Raw genomic sequence first — 17,359 nt, forward strand, 5'->3', positions numbered from 1 at the left:
GCCAAAGGCTCTGAAGAGAAACAATGACTTTCAGCACCACGGACAGCTCCTGAAGTACTACAGTGTGCCCAACATCTTGTAACAGATTTGTGTAAAAAATAAGATAATATATTATACACAAATAACCAATATCATATACAATAGCCTATTATACAATTAGAAGTAGTGTTTGTAGTTTCATTACTTGTAGTTTATTGCATTCTGAATCTTTTATATTTCAGCATGTATGGTATATTTTAGTCAACACAGACAAAATGACTAACAATAACTAAAATGCTGCATTAAGAATATCAGGTGCAGCTCAATAAGTGCACAAATGAAAGCATGGCTTTGGTTTTATTTAGAAATATATATAGGCCTATATTATAACTAACAATTGTATGCAAATAAGTCCTATCTGCTTGCACAAGCACTGTCTCAGGAGAGGCTCAGAGATTAATTTGAACTTTTACTCAACAGTTTCACAGGCACCAAGCTATTACTAGTCTGTCGCTGACTTTGCCAGAGTTATACTGTATTTCAGCAATGCGATTTTGTTTTAGGTAGGCTATTATGTCATCTTTACAAACAGCTTCATCTGCAGCACTGTTTATCTACAAATCAAAACTTAGAGACAGTTACTGCAATGTCATCACAACGTGCATCTGTCAGTTCTTTTAGGTGTTAATCTCTTGCTTTGCTCTTTATGAAATAGTTTTATTCTTCGCTGTTTTTCAGTTGACCTTGTCATTTCGGGCCTCTCAGAACTTTTAATTACGTGTCTGATTTGATTGGAGCTGCCTTTGTCACCGCCTGCCTGTCTTCTACAAAGGGACATATTCCCCCCCTTGAAATGCCATTGCATGACATGACATCAAAAGAAATGTCAATCCCAATGAGCCCTGCCATAGTGAGTTGAAAAAATCCCATAGTGTCTCCTTCCATGAAGACCGATTTCCTACACCAAGGCTCTCTGCTAGACAGACAATCCCTTTGAAAAGCCAAAAGTTTTCAAAATCATTTAAACATGACTGGAATATGATGATGTATGTGTACTGTATGAGAGGAATGATCCATGATGGGAAGACATTTTAGGCTCTCAGTGGATTCATGGTATGACAAAGCTGAAATATTACATTGGAGTATTACAAACAAAAGGCTGCAAATACTGCAAGACAGATGCTGTTGTGAATGGCTGTTTCTGAACACACAGTACTGTATTTCATGTCTCGGTTGATTTATTACAATTTTCACGCCTCACTGGTCCACCACCGTGCATGAGTTGACAGAGAAATGTATCCAGCAAATCTCCATTATTGACTGCAAATTGTGTCTGCTTACTTTAAAGGGTCAGTTCATCCAAATGACAAACTACTCATAATAGTATCTTGTAATAATAACATCTTGAGTTATAGATTACTCTATTACAAATAGGACACACACCTGATCTACCTGGATTGTGAACTTGTGCATGCGTACAAAAAAAATGTGGAAGTACAGTAAATGTGCATTGTTTGGTACATGCATTTCTACACATCCAGACGTAATTCTAAAAATAACATATTGGCCCCAAATATAAAACCATATTTTCTTTCTGGTAATCACTTTTGAAAAGGTGAGGGTCATATACAGGGTTATAAGCAGGGTTTCCCCCTGCTTTTAGCCTTTATGCTAAGCTAAACTAACCTCTCCTGGTGCGGAGTCCAGATACATTTATAAACATATGAGAATGATATCAATATTTTCATCTTACTCTTACCATAAAAGTAAATATGCATATATATAATAAATGATTTCTATAACACATTTAGTATTGACGTTTTAAAAAGAAATGGACAGAAAAGTAGAATGCACAATGAAAATCAGCTGACTACAAAAATGCCTTTTTATTTTACTGTTTAGCTCCCCATCAATATTTTTAGCAATTTGCTGCTGGTTCACCAATAACTTCTCGCAGTCTTCTTCCATTAGTGTATGCGCTGGGCCGACAAGCCCTACAGATCAAACGCCTGACGAGATTACGATCCACTTTAATCAAGATACTGTAAGTCATAAGGATGGACCTCGCTGTAGAACCGCCTCATCTTTTTTTCTGCTTCTGGCTGATGAATACTAAAGTGAAGGCTGCGAGAGGCAAACACACAGGGAACCTCTCAACATGATGTGATTGGGCAGCTGCTGCTGAGGTGACCAGCAGTTAGCTATAATAGTTTTCTAACAGGGGTTGCATGGCAGGTAAGACCAATTACTTTGGACATTGGTTGCGCTGCCTATCTTTGATCATGTAATTGCTTTGAGAGAGATGAGAGAGCTTCTGCTGCTAAACAGGTGTGTTCAAATCGATTATAGTAGATTTCTCATTTCTTAGACCAGAGAGAGAGAGAGAGAAAGCAAACCGATAGAAAGCAGAGAGAGAAAATGTCATCACTCTTACATTATCTGGTTGTATAAGACTATAGTTTCTCATTATGTCATTTATTATGATCACTGTATTTGAGGATCTGAAGCTTGTGTATTTATCAATATTTTGACTCTCTTGGTTGAAACTCCAGGCTGGCACATTTTCAGTTATATTCCTTTTCAAAGGCTAAGGATTCTCAGCATGGTTCCAAACAATCATTGATTTTGTATTTGAGATTGTGGGTGTAGGTTACATTACACAATAGTTTCTCAAAGTGTGTCCTGCGGGCCAAAGGCTGTCCTCAGAAACATTTTGTTTAGCCACTGAACATTACATGAAATGTATGCATTATATTATAATAATCTGCAGTCCCTTTCAATATTTTTTTTTACATTTAATACAATACTCTTAGATTTGTTCACTTTTCCTATGTAAGTCCTCAATCATATGCTGACACCCTGAATTGACACTCAGGCATCAAAACTTTGGGAAACCGCTGGTAACATCATTAATGTCATAGTATAGTATCCCAAGTAAAAACTAATTTGTATGACATACTATACTGTGATTTTTAATGAAATATTTATGGCATATCTGTGACTGTGACTATTTTATGACATACTATACTATGACAATTATTATGATTTTGTTATGACATACTGTACTATGTCTTTTAATGACTTTTTATGATATACTATTGTATAGCTTTTTATTACCTTTTTTTTTTACATAAATTACTATACTTTTTTATATACTATGGCATTTTATGACATATGACTTTTGTTTTACATGTTTTATGTCACGGTATAGCATTCCATAAAATTGTCATAGAAAATTTTGTTTGTTTTGTGTTTGTGTCTTTCTTTCTTTGATGGAGAGTACCATAAATGCTGCTAATCATGAGAGCAGCCTTAAAGTTGTAAGATCCACATGGGGGAAACAAAGGCACTGAAGGTGTCAAAAAGCAATTAAGGATGGAGGAATGTCCCCATGCAGCAATTTTCCTCCTTCTTGGCACAGGCTGAGGTGCTCTGATCCTCATGAATGACGAAGCAAGAGGATCACCTAAGTGCAAGGACTCAGCTGATTGTAATACTGACAAGTATCCTTATCTTTCACACACTGATCAGAGTGCTGTCCTTCCTCTGAAGGACAAAACAAATCTCACGGTAGAAGACAAAGCTTGCTACTGGAAATCAGGAGATGGCAACAATCATCATCACTTACCAACTTTCCCAGATTCAATAAAGGGTTGTTGATTTTCTAATGTAACAGGTTCATCTCATCGAACTTCAAGTATAAGTATTTCAATATAAGGTACTGAGTTTTCAGGATTCAGGAGTTAGTCCAGGTAACTAAATATAAAAAATGTGGAGCCTCTAAATTTTATGAGATTTTTAGGGAGGCTCGTCCAACCCACATGGAGGGCTTGAGATTGTGCTGGGAGAAAGATGTGGGTAAGCAGATCTCAGCTGATAGATGGATGAAGCTGGTTGCGTCATGGCATAACTGTTCTTGTGAAGCGCAATCTCAGCTTATTCAGTACAAATTACTTAACAGAAACCACTGGACCCCCAGTAAAATGGCCAAACTGAAACTTAAGGACAGTAACACATGTTGGAGGTGTGAGAAGGAAGTGGGTACTCTGGTACACATGTTGTATTCTTGTGAAAAAAATGCACATTTGTGGGATAGGGTTGTTACCCTCTTGAATGATCTTTTCGGATTACAACTCACCAAGACCCCAGCTCTGTGTATTCTGGGTCTGCTGCCAGACAATAACATTCTGACCGCAAGACAAAGACTATGAATACATCTGGCTACTACAACAGGATGTAGAATAATTCTGAGGCACTGGAAATCATCTACTGCTGTTTTAGGGAATGGACTGAACAAATGACAAGAATGGCTACGTATGAGCGAGTCACGTACAGAGTAATGGGGAGAGAGGATATCTTTAATTAAGTCTGGGGCTCCTTCCTGATGGCAATAGAGGGGTTGTCTGTCTGAATATAAGGCACCGGTTCTGATCCAATCCAATATAGCGTTTGACTGGTAGAATAATGTATTGTAATGTAAGGCACATGATGTTGTTGTTTTTTTTCCTTTTTCTTTTCTTCTTTCTGTGTTCGTAAAACGGGACAGTGGATGATATAGATGTCTTGTTAGTTGTGATGGTGACATAGGTTGTACTGTCTGTCAAAAATATTAATAATAAAAAAAAAAAGGTACTGAGTTTTCGCATACAATACAGATGTTATTTTCAACACACGATGAAACAGATTCTTGAACAGACTAATTGCAGGCTCGGACCAATATGAAGCAACCAGTGGGGCTACTTTGCTAAGACTAATTGCTGTGGTTGAGGTTATTCCATGGGCAAATGTCATGTCTTTAATCTTTAATGTTCATAAATGACACTTTGCTCGATTGTAGAATCTCTGTAGGCTCAGATAAAAGAAATAAAGTTTGCTCTACACCCTTTCCAGCCCTAAATGTCCATTAGTTAATGGTAAATCTTGTTGTTTTTATGTTGATTTAAATCTAACCTTTCCTCCCATGACATCCCATTACTCAGAAAACTCTAATAAATAATTTTGATTTGAACAGATTGTTTTGCAATTGGATGTATCAAAGTTGAATCAGTGCATTTACCCCTTGAAATCGATATGACATGCTTTGATTTATTCTTGTATGACTTAGTTAATCATTGAATGCATTTTGGGTTTTACTCTTTTTGTCACTTGCACCAGCTGATAACTGTAGTAAGTCATGGCGAGTCTTTTTCTCATCCAGCCATATTAAAATGGGATTTTTGACTCAATGTGTTTGGTCTTTGATCTCTGTCAGAGATCTCATGTGGTAAGTATCTTTACTTTAAGCAGCCTCCTGTCCTCCATGTAGATTGATGTTTTCTACTTGCACGTGATAGTTGAAGTGCTAACCAATGAGCAACATGCCACCATTACAGTATGACGAATATATTCATAAAAAGTCATAGTATAGTATGACGAAAAGTCATATCCTATTATGTCGAAAAAAGTCATAGTGTAGTATGTTGAAAAAAGTGATTAAAAAGTCACAGTATAGTATGTCGAAAAGTGATAAAAAAGTCATAGTTTAGTATGTTGAAAAAGTGATTAAAAAGTCATAGTATAGTATGTTGAACAAAAGTGATAAAATGTCATAGTATAGTAAGTTGAACAAAAATGATAAAAAGTCATAGTGTAGTATGTCAAACAAAAGTGATATAAAAGTCATAATATAGTATGTCGAAAAAAGTCATAGTATAGCATGTCGAAAGAAGTCATAGTATATATAGTATGTCAAAAAAGTGATAGGTTAGTATATCAAAAAGAGTGATAAAAAAGTCATAGAATAATATATCGAAAATGTCATAATATAGTATGGTGAAAAAAGTCGTAGGATAGTATGGCGAAAAAAGTGATAAAATGTCATAGTATAGTATGTCGAAAAAAGTTATAAAAAGTCATAGTATAGTATGGTGAAAAAAGTCGTAGAATAGTATGGCGAAAAAAGTGATAAAATGTCATAGTATAGTATGTCAAAAAAAGTTATAAAAAGTCATAGCATGTCGAAAAAAGTCATGATATAGTATGTTGAAAAAAAGTGATACAAAAGTCATAGTATAGTATAGCGAAAAAAGTGATTAAAAGTCATAGTATAGTATGTAAAAAAAAGTGATAAAAAAGCCCTAGTTTAGTATGTCAAAAAAAGTCATAGGATAGTATGTCGAAAAAAAGTGATAAACAAGTCACAGTATAGTATGTCGAAAAAAGTGATAAAAAAGTCATAGTATAATATGTCGAAAAAAGTGATAAAAAGTCACAGTATAGTATGGTGAAAAAGTGATTAAATAGTCATTATATAGTATGTTGAAAAAAGTCGTAGTATAGTATGTTGAAAAAAGTCATAGTGTAGCATGTTGAAAAAAGTCATGATATAGTATGCTGAAAAAAAGTGATACAAAAGTCACAGTATAGTATGTAGAAAAAAGTGATAAAAAAGTCATATGTTGGAAAAAGTGATTAAAAAAAAGTCAGTCAAAAAAAGTCATAGTTGAAATAAGAGATAAATAAGTCATAGTATGGCAAAAAAAGTTATATAATATATATAAAACGTTATAAAAAAGTCATAGTATAGTATGTCGAAAGAAGTGATTAAATAGTCATAGTATAGTCTGTCGAAAAAAAATTCATAGTATAGTATGGCGAAAAAAGTGATAAAAAGTCACAGTATAGTATGTAAAAAATAGTGAAAAAGTCATGTGTCAGAAAAAGTGTTAAAAAAGTCATAGTATAGTATGTGGAAAACAGTCATAGTATAGTATGTCATAAAAAGTGAATACAAGTCATAGTGTAGTGTGTGGAAAAAAGTGATAAAAAAGTAATGTGTTGGAAAAAGTCATATAAAGTCAATAAATCATAGTATACTATGTTGAAAAAAAGTCATAGTATAGTATGTCAAAAAACGTCATAGTAAAGCATGTCAAAAAAAAGTGAAACAAAATTCATAGTATAGTATGTCGAAAAAGTGATTAGTCATATGTAGTATATCGAAAAAAGTGATAAAAAAGTCATGTGTCTAAAAAAGTCATAGTATAGCATGTAGAAAAAAGTGATTAAAAAGTCATAGTGTAGTATGTCGATATAAGAGTTAAATAAGTCATATGTTGGAAAAAGTGTTAAAAAAGTCATAGTATAGTATATCGAAAAAGTCATAGTATAGTATGTCGAAAAAAGTGATAAAGAAGTCATATTTTGGAAAAAGTGTTAAAAAAAAGTGATAAAAAAGTCATGTATGGAAAAGTGTTAAAAAAGTCATAGTATAGCACGTCAAAAAAGTCACAGTATAGTATGTCGAAAAAAATGATAAATGAGTCATAGTATAGCATGTCGAAAAAAGTCATAGTATAGCATGTCAAAAAAGTCACAGTATAGTATGTTGAAAAAAATTGATAAAAAGTCATAGTATAGCATGTCGAAAAAAGTCATAGTATAGCATGTCAAAAAAGTCACAGTATAGTATGTCGAAAAAAATGATAAATGAGTCATAGTATAGCATGTCGAAAAAAGTCATAGTATAGCATGTCAAAAAAGTCACAGTATAGTATGTCGAAAAAAATGATAAATGAGTCATAGTATAGCATGTCGAAAAAAGTCATAGTATAGCATGTCAAAAAAGTCACAGTATAGTATGTTGAAAAAAATTGATAAAAAGTCATAGTATAGCATGTCAAAAAATGTCATGAGATAGTATGTCGAAAAAAGTGATCAAAAGTCATAGTATAGTATGTTGAAAAAGTGATAAAAAAGTCATAGTATAGTATGTCGAAAACAAGTGATCAAAAAAAGTCATAGTATAGTATGTTGAAAAAAGTGGGGGGAAAAAGTAATTGTGTAAAAGTGCACTTATCTCTTCAAAACAATCAGTAGGGAAAGAGACTGAAAGAAACCTAACCTTTAGACCACCAGTCTCTTACAACTTTTCTTCTCATCTTAGTTAATTCTTCATTGCTGTAAAGTGGGTGTCAAAACTTATTGTATCTTAAGAGATTTGAACACTCAACCTTCTGTCTTTCAAGCATATTCTTATCACCCTAGGATAACTAACCTGACAGACAAGTCTATGTTTTCGGCATATTTGTCTCTTTCCCTTAGTGTATTGGACCTCAAAACTTACACACATACAAGAATTGAATACTCAACCTTCTGTTGCCCAACCATTTGCTTATCACCCTAAGCTATCTGAACTGCTGGTAATAATGGTGTTTCTTTGGCATATCAGACTCTTTCACTTGGTACAGTGCCTTGCGAAAGTATTCGGCCCCCTTGAACGTTTCGACCTTTTGCCACATTTCAGGCCTCAAACATAAAGATATAAAACTGTAATTTTTTGTGAAGAATCAACAACAAGTGGGTCCCAATTATGAAGTGGAACGAAATTCATTGGCTATTTCAAACTTTTTTAACAAATAAAAAACTGAAAAAGTGGGCGTGCAAAATTATTCAGCCCCTTTACTTTCAGTGCAGCAAACTCTCTCCAGAAGTTCAGTGAGGATCTCTGAATGATCCAATGTTGACCTAAATGACTAATGATGATAAATAGAATCCAGCTGTGTGTAATCAAGTCTCCGTATAAATGCACCTGCTCTGTGATAGTCTCAGAGGTCCGTGTAAAGTGCAGAGAGCATCATGAAGAACAAGGAACACACCAGGCAGGTCCGAGATACTGTTGTGGAGAAGTTTAAAGCCGGATTGGATACAAAAAGATTTCGAAGCTTTAAACATCCCAAGGAGCGCAGTGCAAGCGATAATATTGAAATGGAAGGAGTATCAGACCACTACAAATCTGAAGACCCGGCCGTCCCTCTAAACTTTCAGCTCATACAATGAGAAGACTGATCAGAGATGCAGCCAAGAGGCCCATGATCACTCTGGATGAACTGCAGAGATCTACAGCTGAGGTGGTAGACTCTGTCCATAGGAACAACAATCATTCGTATACTGCACAAATCTGGCCTTTATGGAAGAGTGGCAAGAAGAAAGCCATTTCTTAAAAAATATCCCCATAAAAGTGTTGTTTAAAGTTTGCCAAAAGCCACCTGGGAGACACCCAAACATGTGGAAGAAGGTGCTCTGGTCAGATGAAACCAAAATCGAACTTTTGGCAACAATGCAAAACATTATGTTTGGCGTAAAAGCAACACAGCTCATCACCCTGAACACACCATCCCCACTGTCAAACATGGTGGTGGCAGCATCATGGTTTTGGCCTGCTTTTCTTCAGCAGGGACAGGGAAGATGGTTAAAATTGATGGGAAGATGGATGGAGCCAAATACAGGACCATTCTGGAAGAAAACCTGATGGAGTCTGCAAAAGACCTGAGACTGACGCGGACGGATTTGTCTTCCAACAAGACAATGATCCAAAACATAAAGCAAAATCTACAATGGAATGGTTCACAAATAAACATATCCAGGTGTTAGAATGGCCAAGTCAAAGTCCAGACCTGAATCCAATCGAGAATCTGTGGAAAGAACTGAAAACTGCTGTTCACAAACGCTCTCCATCCAACCTCACTGAGCTCGAGCTGTTTTGCAAGGAGGAATGGGCAAAAATGTCAGTCTCTCGATGTGCAAAACTGATAGAGACATACCCACGCGACTTACAGCTGTAATCGCGCAAAAAGGTGGCGCTACAAAGTATTAACTTAAGGGGGCTGAATAATTTTGCACGCCCAATATTTCAGTTTTTTATTTGTTTAAAAGGTTTGAAATATCCAATAAATTTCGTTCCACTTCATGATTGTGTCCCACTTGTTGATTCTTCACAAAAAATTACAGTTTTATATCTTTATGTTTGAGGCCTGAAATGTGGCAAAAGGTCAAAAAGTTCAAGGGGGCCGAATACTTTCGCAAGGCACTGTATATTGGACCTTAAATTTTACTGAAACACATTAGGTTTGAACACTCAACCTTCTATTTTCCAACCATACTGTTATCACCCTAAACTATCTGACCTGTTACAAAGCTGTTTTTGTGAAAAAGTTGTAGTATCAAAGAAAAGTCATTGTACAGCATGTCAACAAAGTGAAAAAGTCATAGGCACATCGAAAAAAGTCATAGTATAGCATGTCAAAAAAGTCACAGTATAGTATGTCGAAAATAGTGATAAAAAAGTCATATGTCGAAAAAAAGTGAAAAAGTCACAGTAGAGTATGTCGAAAAAAGTCATAGTATAGTATGTCGAAAAAGTCATAGTATAGCATGTCAAAAAAGTCATAGTATATTATGTCGAAAAAAAAGTGATAAAAGTCATAGTATAGTATGTCGATAAAAAGTGCTAAAAAGTCATAGTATAGCATGTCGAAAAAAGTGATAAAAAGTAATATGTTGAAAAAAGTGATAAAAAAGTCATGTCGGAAAAAGTGTTAAAAAAGTCATAGTATAGCATGTCAAAAAAGTCATAGTATAGCATGTCAAAAAAGTCATAGTATAGCATGTCAAAAAAAGTCACAGTATAGTATGTTGAAAAAAGTGTTAAAAAAGTCATAGTATAGCATGTCAAAAAAGTCATAGTATAGCATGTCAAAAAAAGTCACAGTATAGTATGTTGAAAAAAAAGTGATAAAAAAGTCATATTATAGTATGTCAAAAAAAGTCATAGTATAGTATGTCTAAAAAGTCATAGTATAGCATGTCAAAAAAGTCATAGTATATTATGTCGAAAAAAAGTGATAAAAAAGTCATAGTATAGTATGCCGATAAAAAGTGATAAAAAGTAATATGTTGAAAAAAGTGATAAAAAAGTCATATGTCGGAAAAAGTGTTAAAAAAGTCATAGTATAGAATGTCAAAAAAGTCATAGTATAGCATGTCAAAAAAAGTCACAGTATAGTATGTTGAAAAAAAAGTGATAAAAAAGTCATATTATAGTATGTCGAAAAAAGTCATAGTATAGTATGTCGAAAAAGTCATAGTATAGCATGTCAAAAAAGTCATAGTATAGTATGTCGATAAAAAGTGCTAAAAAGTCATAGTATAGCATGTCGAAAAAAGTGATAAAAAGTAATATGTTGAAAAAAGTGATAAAAAAGTCATGTCGGAAAAAGTGTTAAAAAAGTCATAGTATAGCATGTCAAAAAAGTCATAGTATAGCATGTCAAAAAAAGTCACAGTATAGTATGTTGAAAAAAAAGTGATAAAAAAGTCATATTATAGTATGTCAAAAAAGGTCATAGTATAGTATGTCGAAAAAGTCATAGTATAGCATGTCAAAAAAGTCATAGTATATTATTTCGAAAAAAAGTGATAAAAAGGTCATAGTATAGTATGCCGATAAAAAGTGATAAAAAGTAATATGTTGAAAAAAGTGATAAAAAAGTCATATGTCGGAAAAAGTGTTAAAAAAGTCATAGTATAGAATGTCCAAAAAGTCATAGTATAGCATGTCAAAAAAAGTCACAGTATAGTATGTTGAAAAAAAAGTGATGAAAAAGTCATATTATAGTATGTCGAAAAAAGTCATAGTATAGTATGTCGAAAAAGTCATAGTATAGCATGTCAAAAAAGTCATAGTATATTATGTCAATAAAAAGTGCTAAAAAGTCATAGTATAGCATGTCGAAAAAAGTGATAAAAAGTAATATGTTGAAAAAAGTGATAAAAAAGTCATATGTCAGAAAAAGTGTTAAAAAATTCATAGTATAGCATGTCGAAAAAAGTGATAAAAAGTAATATGTTGAAAAAAGTGATTAAAAAAGTCATATGTCAGAAAAAGTGTTAAAAAGGTCATAGTATAGCATGTCAAAAAAGTCATAGTATAGCATGTCAAAAAAAGTCACAGTATAGTATGTCGAAAAAGTGATAAAAAGTCATGTCGGAAAAAGTGTTAAAGAAAGTCAAAGTATAGTATGTCAAAAAAAGTCATAGTATAGTATGTCGAAAAAAGTGATAAAAAGTCATGTCGGAAAAAGTGTTAAAGAAAGTCAAAGTATAGTATGTCAAAAAAAGTCATAGTATAGTATGTCGAAAAAAGTGATAAAAAATCATAGTATTATGTCGAAAAAAGTGATAAAAAGTCATATGTCGGAAAAAGTGTTAAAAAAATTAGTATAGTATTGCTGCTGAATCAGCATTCACACAAAAATATCATCAACGGTCATATTATAATATGCCATAATAGATCTCACAAAAAGTCATAGTATGTCATAAAAAGGTACAAAAAAGTAATAGTATATTTTGCCATAATAAATGTCATAACAAATCGTAATAGGTCATAAAAAGTGTGTCAGAAAAAAATTTGAAAAAAAGTATGTAAGAAAAATGTAATAGAAAAGATTTTTGTAGTATTTAGACCCATGCATGATACCAAAACGATGGAAGAAAACAGGATTTCTCATATATAAGGTTGAAACAGTGAAACTGATGGACATCAGATAAACCTAGTTTTGTCAAACTACCCAGGAGATTCCAGAGGATAACATTAGAATATCATTACAGTGGCTAAAAATGTATCCACAATTAGCTAATTATGTATATATTTTTTACTTTACTGCACTTATTGTACTTGATTTTAACACGTCTATTGTTATAAGTGTATGAGCAGCAAAGCTGCGTGGACCCTAGTTTGCCGGTATTATATTATTCTTCCTAAGAAATCAATGTTACCATGAACAAAAACTCACCAAACTTTGCACACAAGTCCAGTCCTGTGCCAAACTTAATCAGTCCGATTTGTACATGCTACAACCTCACAACTTCCGTAAAACTGTAGCCCCAATAACGCAGAAACTTGCCCTGCTTTTACCCAGAAGCAATTTTGAAGTCTATCACTCTACTTTTTGCCAAAACTGCAAAACTTCTTAAACCTATTTCCTCCCTCATTTTTGTTTCAATTTACACCAAATTTAGGGAACTCCCTCTCCAGACAGACCACAAATTTACCATTCAGATTTTTGATCTACCAAAAATTTAGCCCACAGTGCATTTAAACGTTTTACTGCATTTAAACGTTTTAAACAAATACTGCAATTTCTTCTGAATGAAAAATCACAACATGCGAAGATCACAGTAGATTTAGTGTGCAAAATTTCAGGATCATATCTCAAAAAGTGAATTTACAAATGTTTGAATTGTGTCCTCATCTACGCCATTGCAGTCAATGGAAAATAGAGCATCTTTAAACATCAGTTTGTCCTTTATTGATCTTTGTGAAAATAAATTACAGACAAGTCTTAACCAAGTACACAAATTCTCAGAATTTTTTAATGATGAATTAATTTTTGACAGTGTTTCAAAATCCTGCATTTTTATGCAGTTCTGTACATTTTCTATTCAATGTTGTGAAGCTAAAAGCATAATCACCTGGTCAATAGCTAACTGGATCAGCACTTCCCATTAGAACCCAATGTTGCAATATCAAGCCTCCCTAGTTACAGGGTGACCATCTTATACCTAATCAGCCATTGCGCTGCAGACACCTACCCTTCCCCATATTTTAGATGTTTATTAGCATCAACACACCTGTCAGAAATGATCAGCTCATTAGTTTGTGTCCGAGTTTAACATGCCACTGTGTACTCTGGCATTATGCTTTGCGGATTGGAGACACAGGTTTCTTAGAGGAGCTGTAGTAGCTCAGCAAGGTTGATACTGGTTTTCAGACCAAGGTTTGGAGTTCAAATCCCTACGCACCACTCACCAACCCTCGCTTAAACAATATCCCTGTTCCTTGGGCATTCTCAACGGGTGAGCAAGAATGTCTCTGTTTGGCACTGCTGCTGACAGAATGTTTGTTTATTTGCCATTTTTCCCCTCTTCTCCAGCCAGCGCCTTTTTCTTTTCCTGCTCAAAATGCTCAGCCCTGACCATCGCTATAATTTCTCTTGGAGTTACCTAAAAACGATCATTAATTGTTCACAGTACAAAGTAAAGAGCCAAAGAAACATCTGCTGGCTGTCTTCGTTCAACAATTGGTGTAATCTAAAAGGGAAAAAGAAGAGTTTCATACAAAAGCAAATTGTAAGTTATGATTTCCTAGTAACTACAGGACTTGTTCTCAAATAAATTATTCCAGGTCAAACTTTGGGTTGCAAGCTGTTAAGCGCTGTGTGTTTGTGTACGTATGTGTGCAAGTATGTGGCTGAGTTCACAAATCCCCATCACCTTCATACATCATTTATGAAAGTCTTATCGAGAAGTCTGTGGTACGTACAGAGACCATCAAGATTCTGCACTTCTTGCCGATATCAATACAAACTACCACAGCGGTCGGGAAATGTGAAAATGTAGTCACATGGTGGTGAAGCCTGTACAAACAAGTTGTGGCCTCAAGGTTGGAGAATTTGAAAAGATGCCAGTTTGAATCTGTGATTCTGAGTGGTGAAAGAAGTACTTAGTAATTCCTCAACAGAAAATACTGTATTGGGAGTAAATGTCTGACATTCAAAAGTATACTACAGTAAAAGTACAGAAGCCAAACAGAAAAATGTACATAAAATATTAAAAGTAAAAGCACTCATTATGTAGGATGGTCCCTGCATAATGGTGTTTCAATTTTCTTAAGATTTTTTTGGGGCATTTTAGGCCTTTATTTGAGAGGACAGCTGACCCTTAACCCTGTACCCTAATCTTGAGTTGAGAGTTGTACTGGAGGCACAATGCACAAAAATGTTGTTTGGAAAGAACTTATGTCAGGTAAAGGTTGCTGAATTAAAAATTAAAACATCTGGTAATATCCAGACTTTGGTATTTGATCAGTCAAGATGTTTGATGTCCTTTTAAATGTTTTCATGCACCTGGTTTTTCCAAAACAAATGTGATTTTGGTTGAGTTGCGCTACAGATTTTCAATGGAAACTGGTATGATAGTCTAGCAATGTGAGTTTAAAAGTGCAAACACCTCAGTAGGAGTCTCTTACCGTCCTGTGCATCTTGTCCTCCAAATCCTGGTTGATCCTCTGAAGAGCTGCATAGCTACTCTGAATCCTAAAAGAACAGAGAAAAATCATTATGGCCTGTTAAAAAATAAAAACCACAGCACATGATGACAAGAGAGTATTTTACTGTTCATACAGCTCAATAAGCACCAGTAATCTCCATATAATTTTGGACAGAGAAATAAATAAATTACTACATCAGGGAACTGACAGAGAATCTCAGAGGGGATTTGCAGGATCATTTAAGTACTGACTCAGATTTGGAGATTACTCAAGATAAAAATCTGCTAAGCCAAATCCCAGTAAAAAGGGGTGATGATATGTTCAAGCATCACAGCAGGAGATACTAAGAAAAATGCATAATCATACTTAAAATATATAAATATTTTATTTTAAAACGAAATCAATAAACACAAACTAAGCAGACCCGTAGCACTGACTCTACATTTGAAGACATGTTTTTTTCTCTTCTCTTTTTATTTCTCTTAGTGAGCTTAAGGGAACAGGACCTCCTTGACTCTATTTGTTAACTTGTTCCTGGTGTTTTGTCACTTCTCAGTTCAGTATCACATTTACACATTAGCTCTCGGGCCTAAGAGAGTGTTGATAAACCAGCATTTATGGCTCCATTAACCAGACGAGTGTGGGCAGTGGAGACAAAAAGCAAAGACAAATCAGAAAACAAAGACCAGAAAGAGATTTAAGGGAGTGTAAATGAAAATGAAGGAGAGAGTGGTTCACTGATTGATAGAGAACAAACAAAACTGGCCATTATGACACAGAGGGCTGTTACTCATTTAAGAGGAGCGTGAGACCTCAGTCTGTCAGGCAGCACTCTCTGTCTTCACACAAGCTTACCAATCATTTAGATGGTTTCAATTAGGACGAGGGGTTGGGTTTGGGTTGTGCCAATAATACCAAATAAAGATGGAATTTGTGCATAGCCTGAAAAGATCTGACTCAGAGTGAAAACGTCTCCTGGGCACACGCAAATGCCTCGTCCGCCAGGTAGCCATACTTTCTGCTTTCCAAGTTTCAAAGAGGTTTAAAATTTATTTAAACAGCATATTGTACATAGATGTAGAGAATATCCAATCAGAGGACCACAGGAATAAAGTGAATTGGTGCTTCCAACATGTTAAAGAGACAGAAATAGCTAATTAGGTAATTAAGTCAAAAAGGGTGCAACCCTATTGGCTGACAAGACCATAAATACTGGACGATACTGCAAAACCCAGAATTACACTAAGTTCAGTGACTTTTTTCAAATTCCACCATTTTACTATATTTGCACATGGCAACTACAATACGGTTAAGGTTAGACAGATGGTGATTATGGCAAATTAAGTATGGTAAAGGTATGGTTAGGGTCAGATCATGGTTGAGGTTAAGTGTTCATTTCAGGTCTGTAACAGGGCATAAACTCTGGTCTCCTCCTCCAGGTCACACACTACTTCCTGCACTGAATCTCAGCATTCTAGGTGTAAATTCGTCCAATATGGACTTAATTACTTGGGATACTGGGCTGCAAATGAGCTAAGTACCACTTTCATCGTCTTTACAGGATGTGAATACACCTAATTTCCTCATCTACACAGCAACATTTTGCTGGGTTTCTCCCTGGTGGGGAAAGGAAAGTTTGTGCATACATGAAAATGCAAGCTGCCCACAGAGTCATGCACACATGCACACACACCTGCGTAGTTTCTCTGTAAATTTCTCCAATTCCTCCTGGGCCCTGCGCAGCTCTGTCTCGAGGTACTGCCGAGTGGAATCAAACTCCGTCTCCACCATCTCTAGTTTGTGGGTGGTGTACGACAAGCGCTTACGGAGGTCATCCTTGTGGTCGTGGAAGGAGCTGAACGAGCAGCAGCAAGAGTTTAGAGAACAGCACTGATGCACTTTCATTGATATCAAAATTTGTCAGGTTCATCGAGCAAAGCAGAGAGAGGGAGAAAGAACAGAGACAGAGAGAAAAGGCAACAGAGTAAAAAGTAAAGAGTGTATGTGTTTGTGTGAGAAAGAGGGAAGGGGATGAAGTGTAACTGGAGCGTAATTCAGCTTGGAGTGAGAGAGGTCCCAGACCGGGGGAAGGCAGTGAGGCCGATGGGGAGGAGGAGATGGATGGAGGAGGAATACTAATCATTTCCCATTCACAGGGAAGGTCCAGAGCTGGGAAAAGAGCTCCCATCGGTGTAATGGTGAATTCCATTACACAACCCCCTATTGAATCTCTGAAAGAATAGGAAAAAAAATGTTTTGCCCTTAGACACAGACTATGGGTGATTCATAAAAGGAGAAAATATAGAATGGACCACGGCTTTGTGTGTGCAAGTAAGCTTTAAAAGAGGGTGAAAGGAACAGAAAGAGCATGAGAGAGTGTGAGTGAGAGGCCACAATACCACCATTTCAACACCACCACTATCAACAGCAACAACATATCAGACAGTGAGCAATATTCGGTCATCTGATTCAGGTTTGAGAGTGGAGGATGAAAACACACCAACTGGAACTGAC

At 35.2% G+C, this 17,359-nt stretch overlaps 1 protein-coding gene across 3 annotated transcripts in view; it reads right to left on the reverse strand.

The window, feature by feature from the left end:
- LOC120548841 overlaps positions 1-17,359 on the reverse strand; it is a 148,772-nt gene that overhangs the window by 14,736 nt on the left and 116,677 nt on the right. For all 3 annotated transcript variants that reach the window (XM_039785355.1, XM_039785356.1, XM_039785354.1), the window contains 2 exons: positions 16,539-16,700; positions 14,825-14,891 (listed from right to left, as the gene is read on the reverse strand). In XM_039785355.1, coding sequence (XP_039641289.1) covers positions 14,825-14,891; positions 16,539-16,700 — 229 coding nt within the window. The remainder of the gene's footprint in view (positions 1-14,824; positions 14,892-16,538; positions 16,701-17,359) is intronic.

Source organism: Perca fluviatilis, chromosome 20, assembly GCF_010015445.1.
Source record: "Perca fluviatilis chromosome 20, GENO_Pfluv_1.0, whole genome shotgun sequence".
Classification (NCBI taxonomy): Eukaryota; Metazoa; Chordata; class Actinopteri; order Perciformes; family Percidae; genus Perca; species Perca fluviatilis.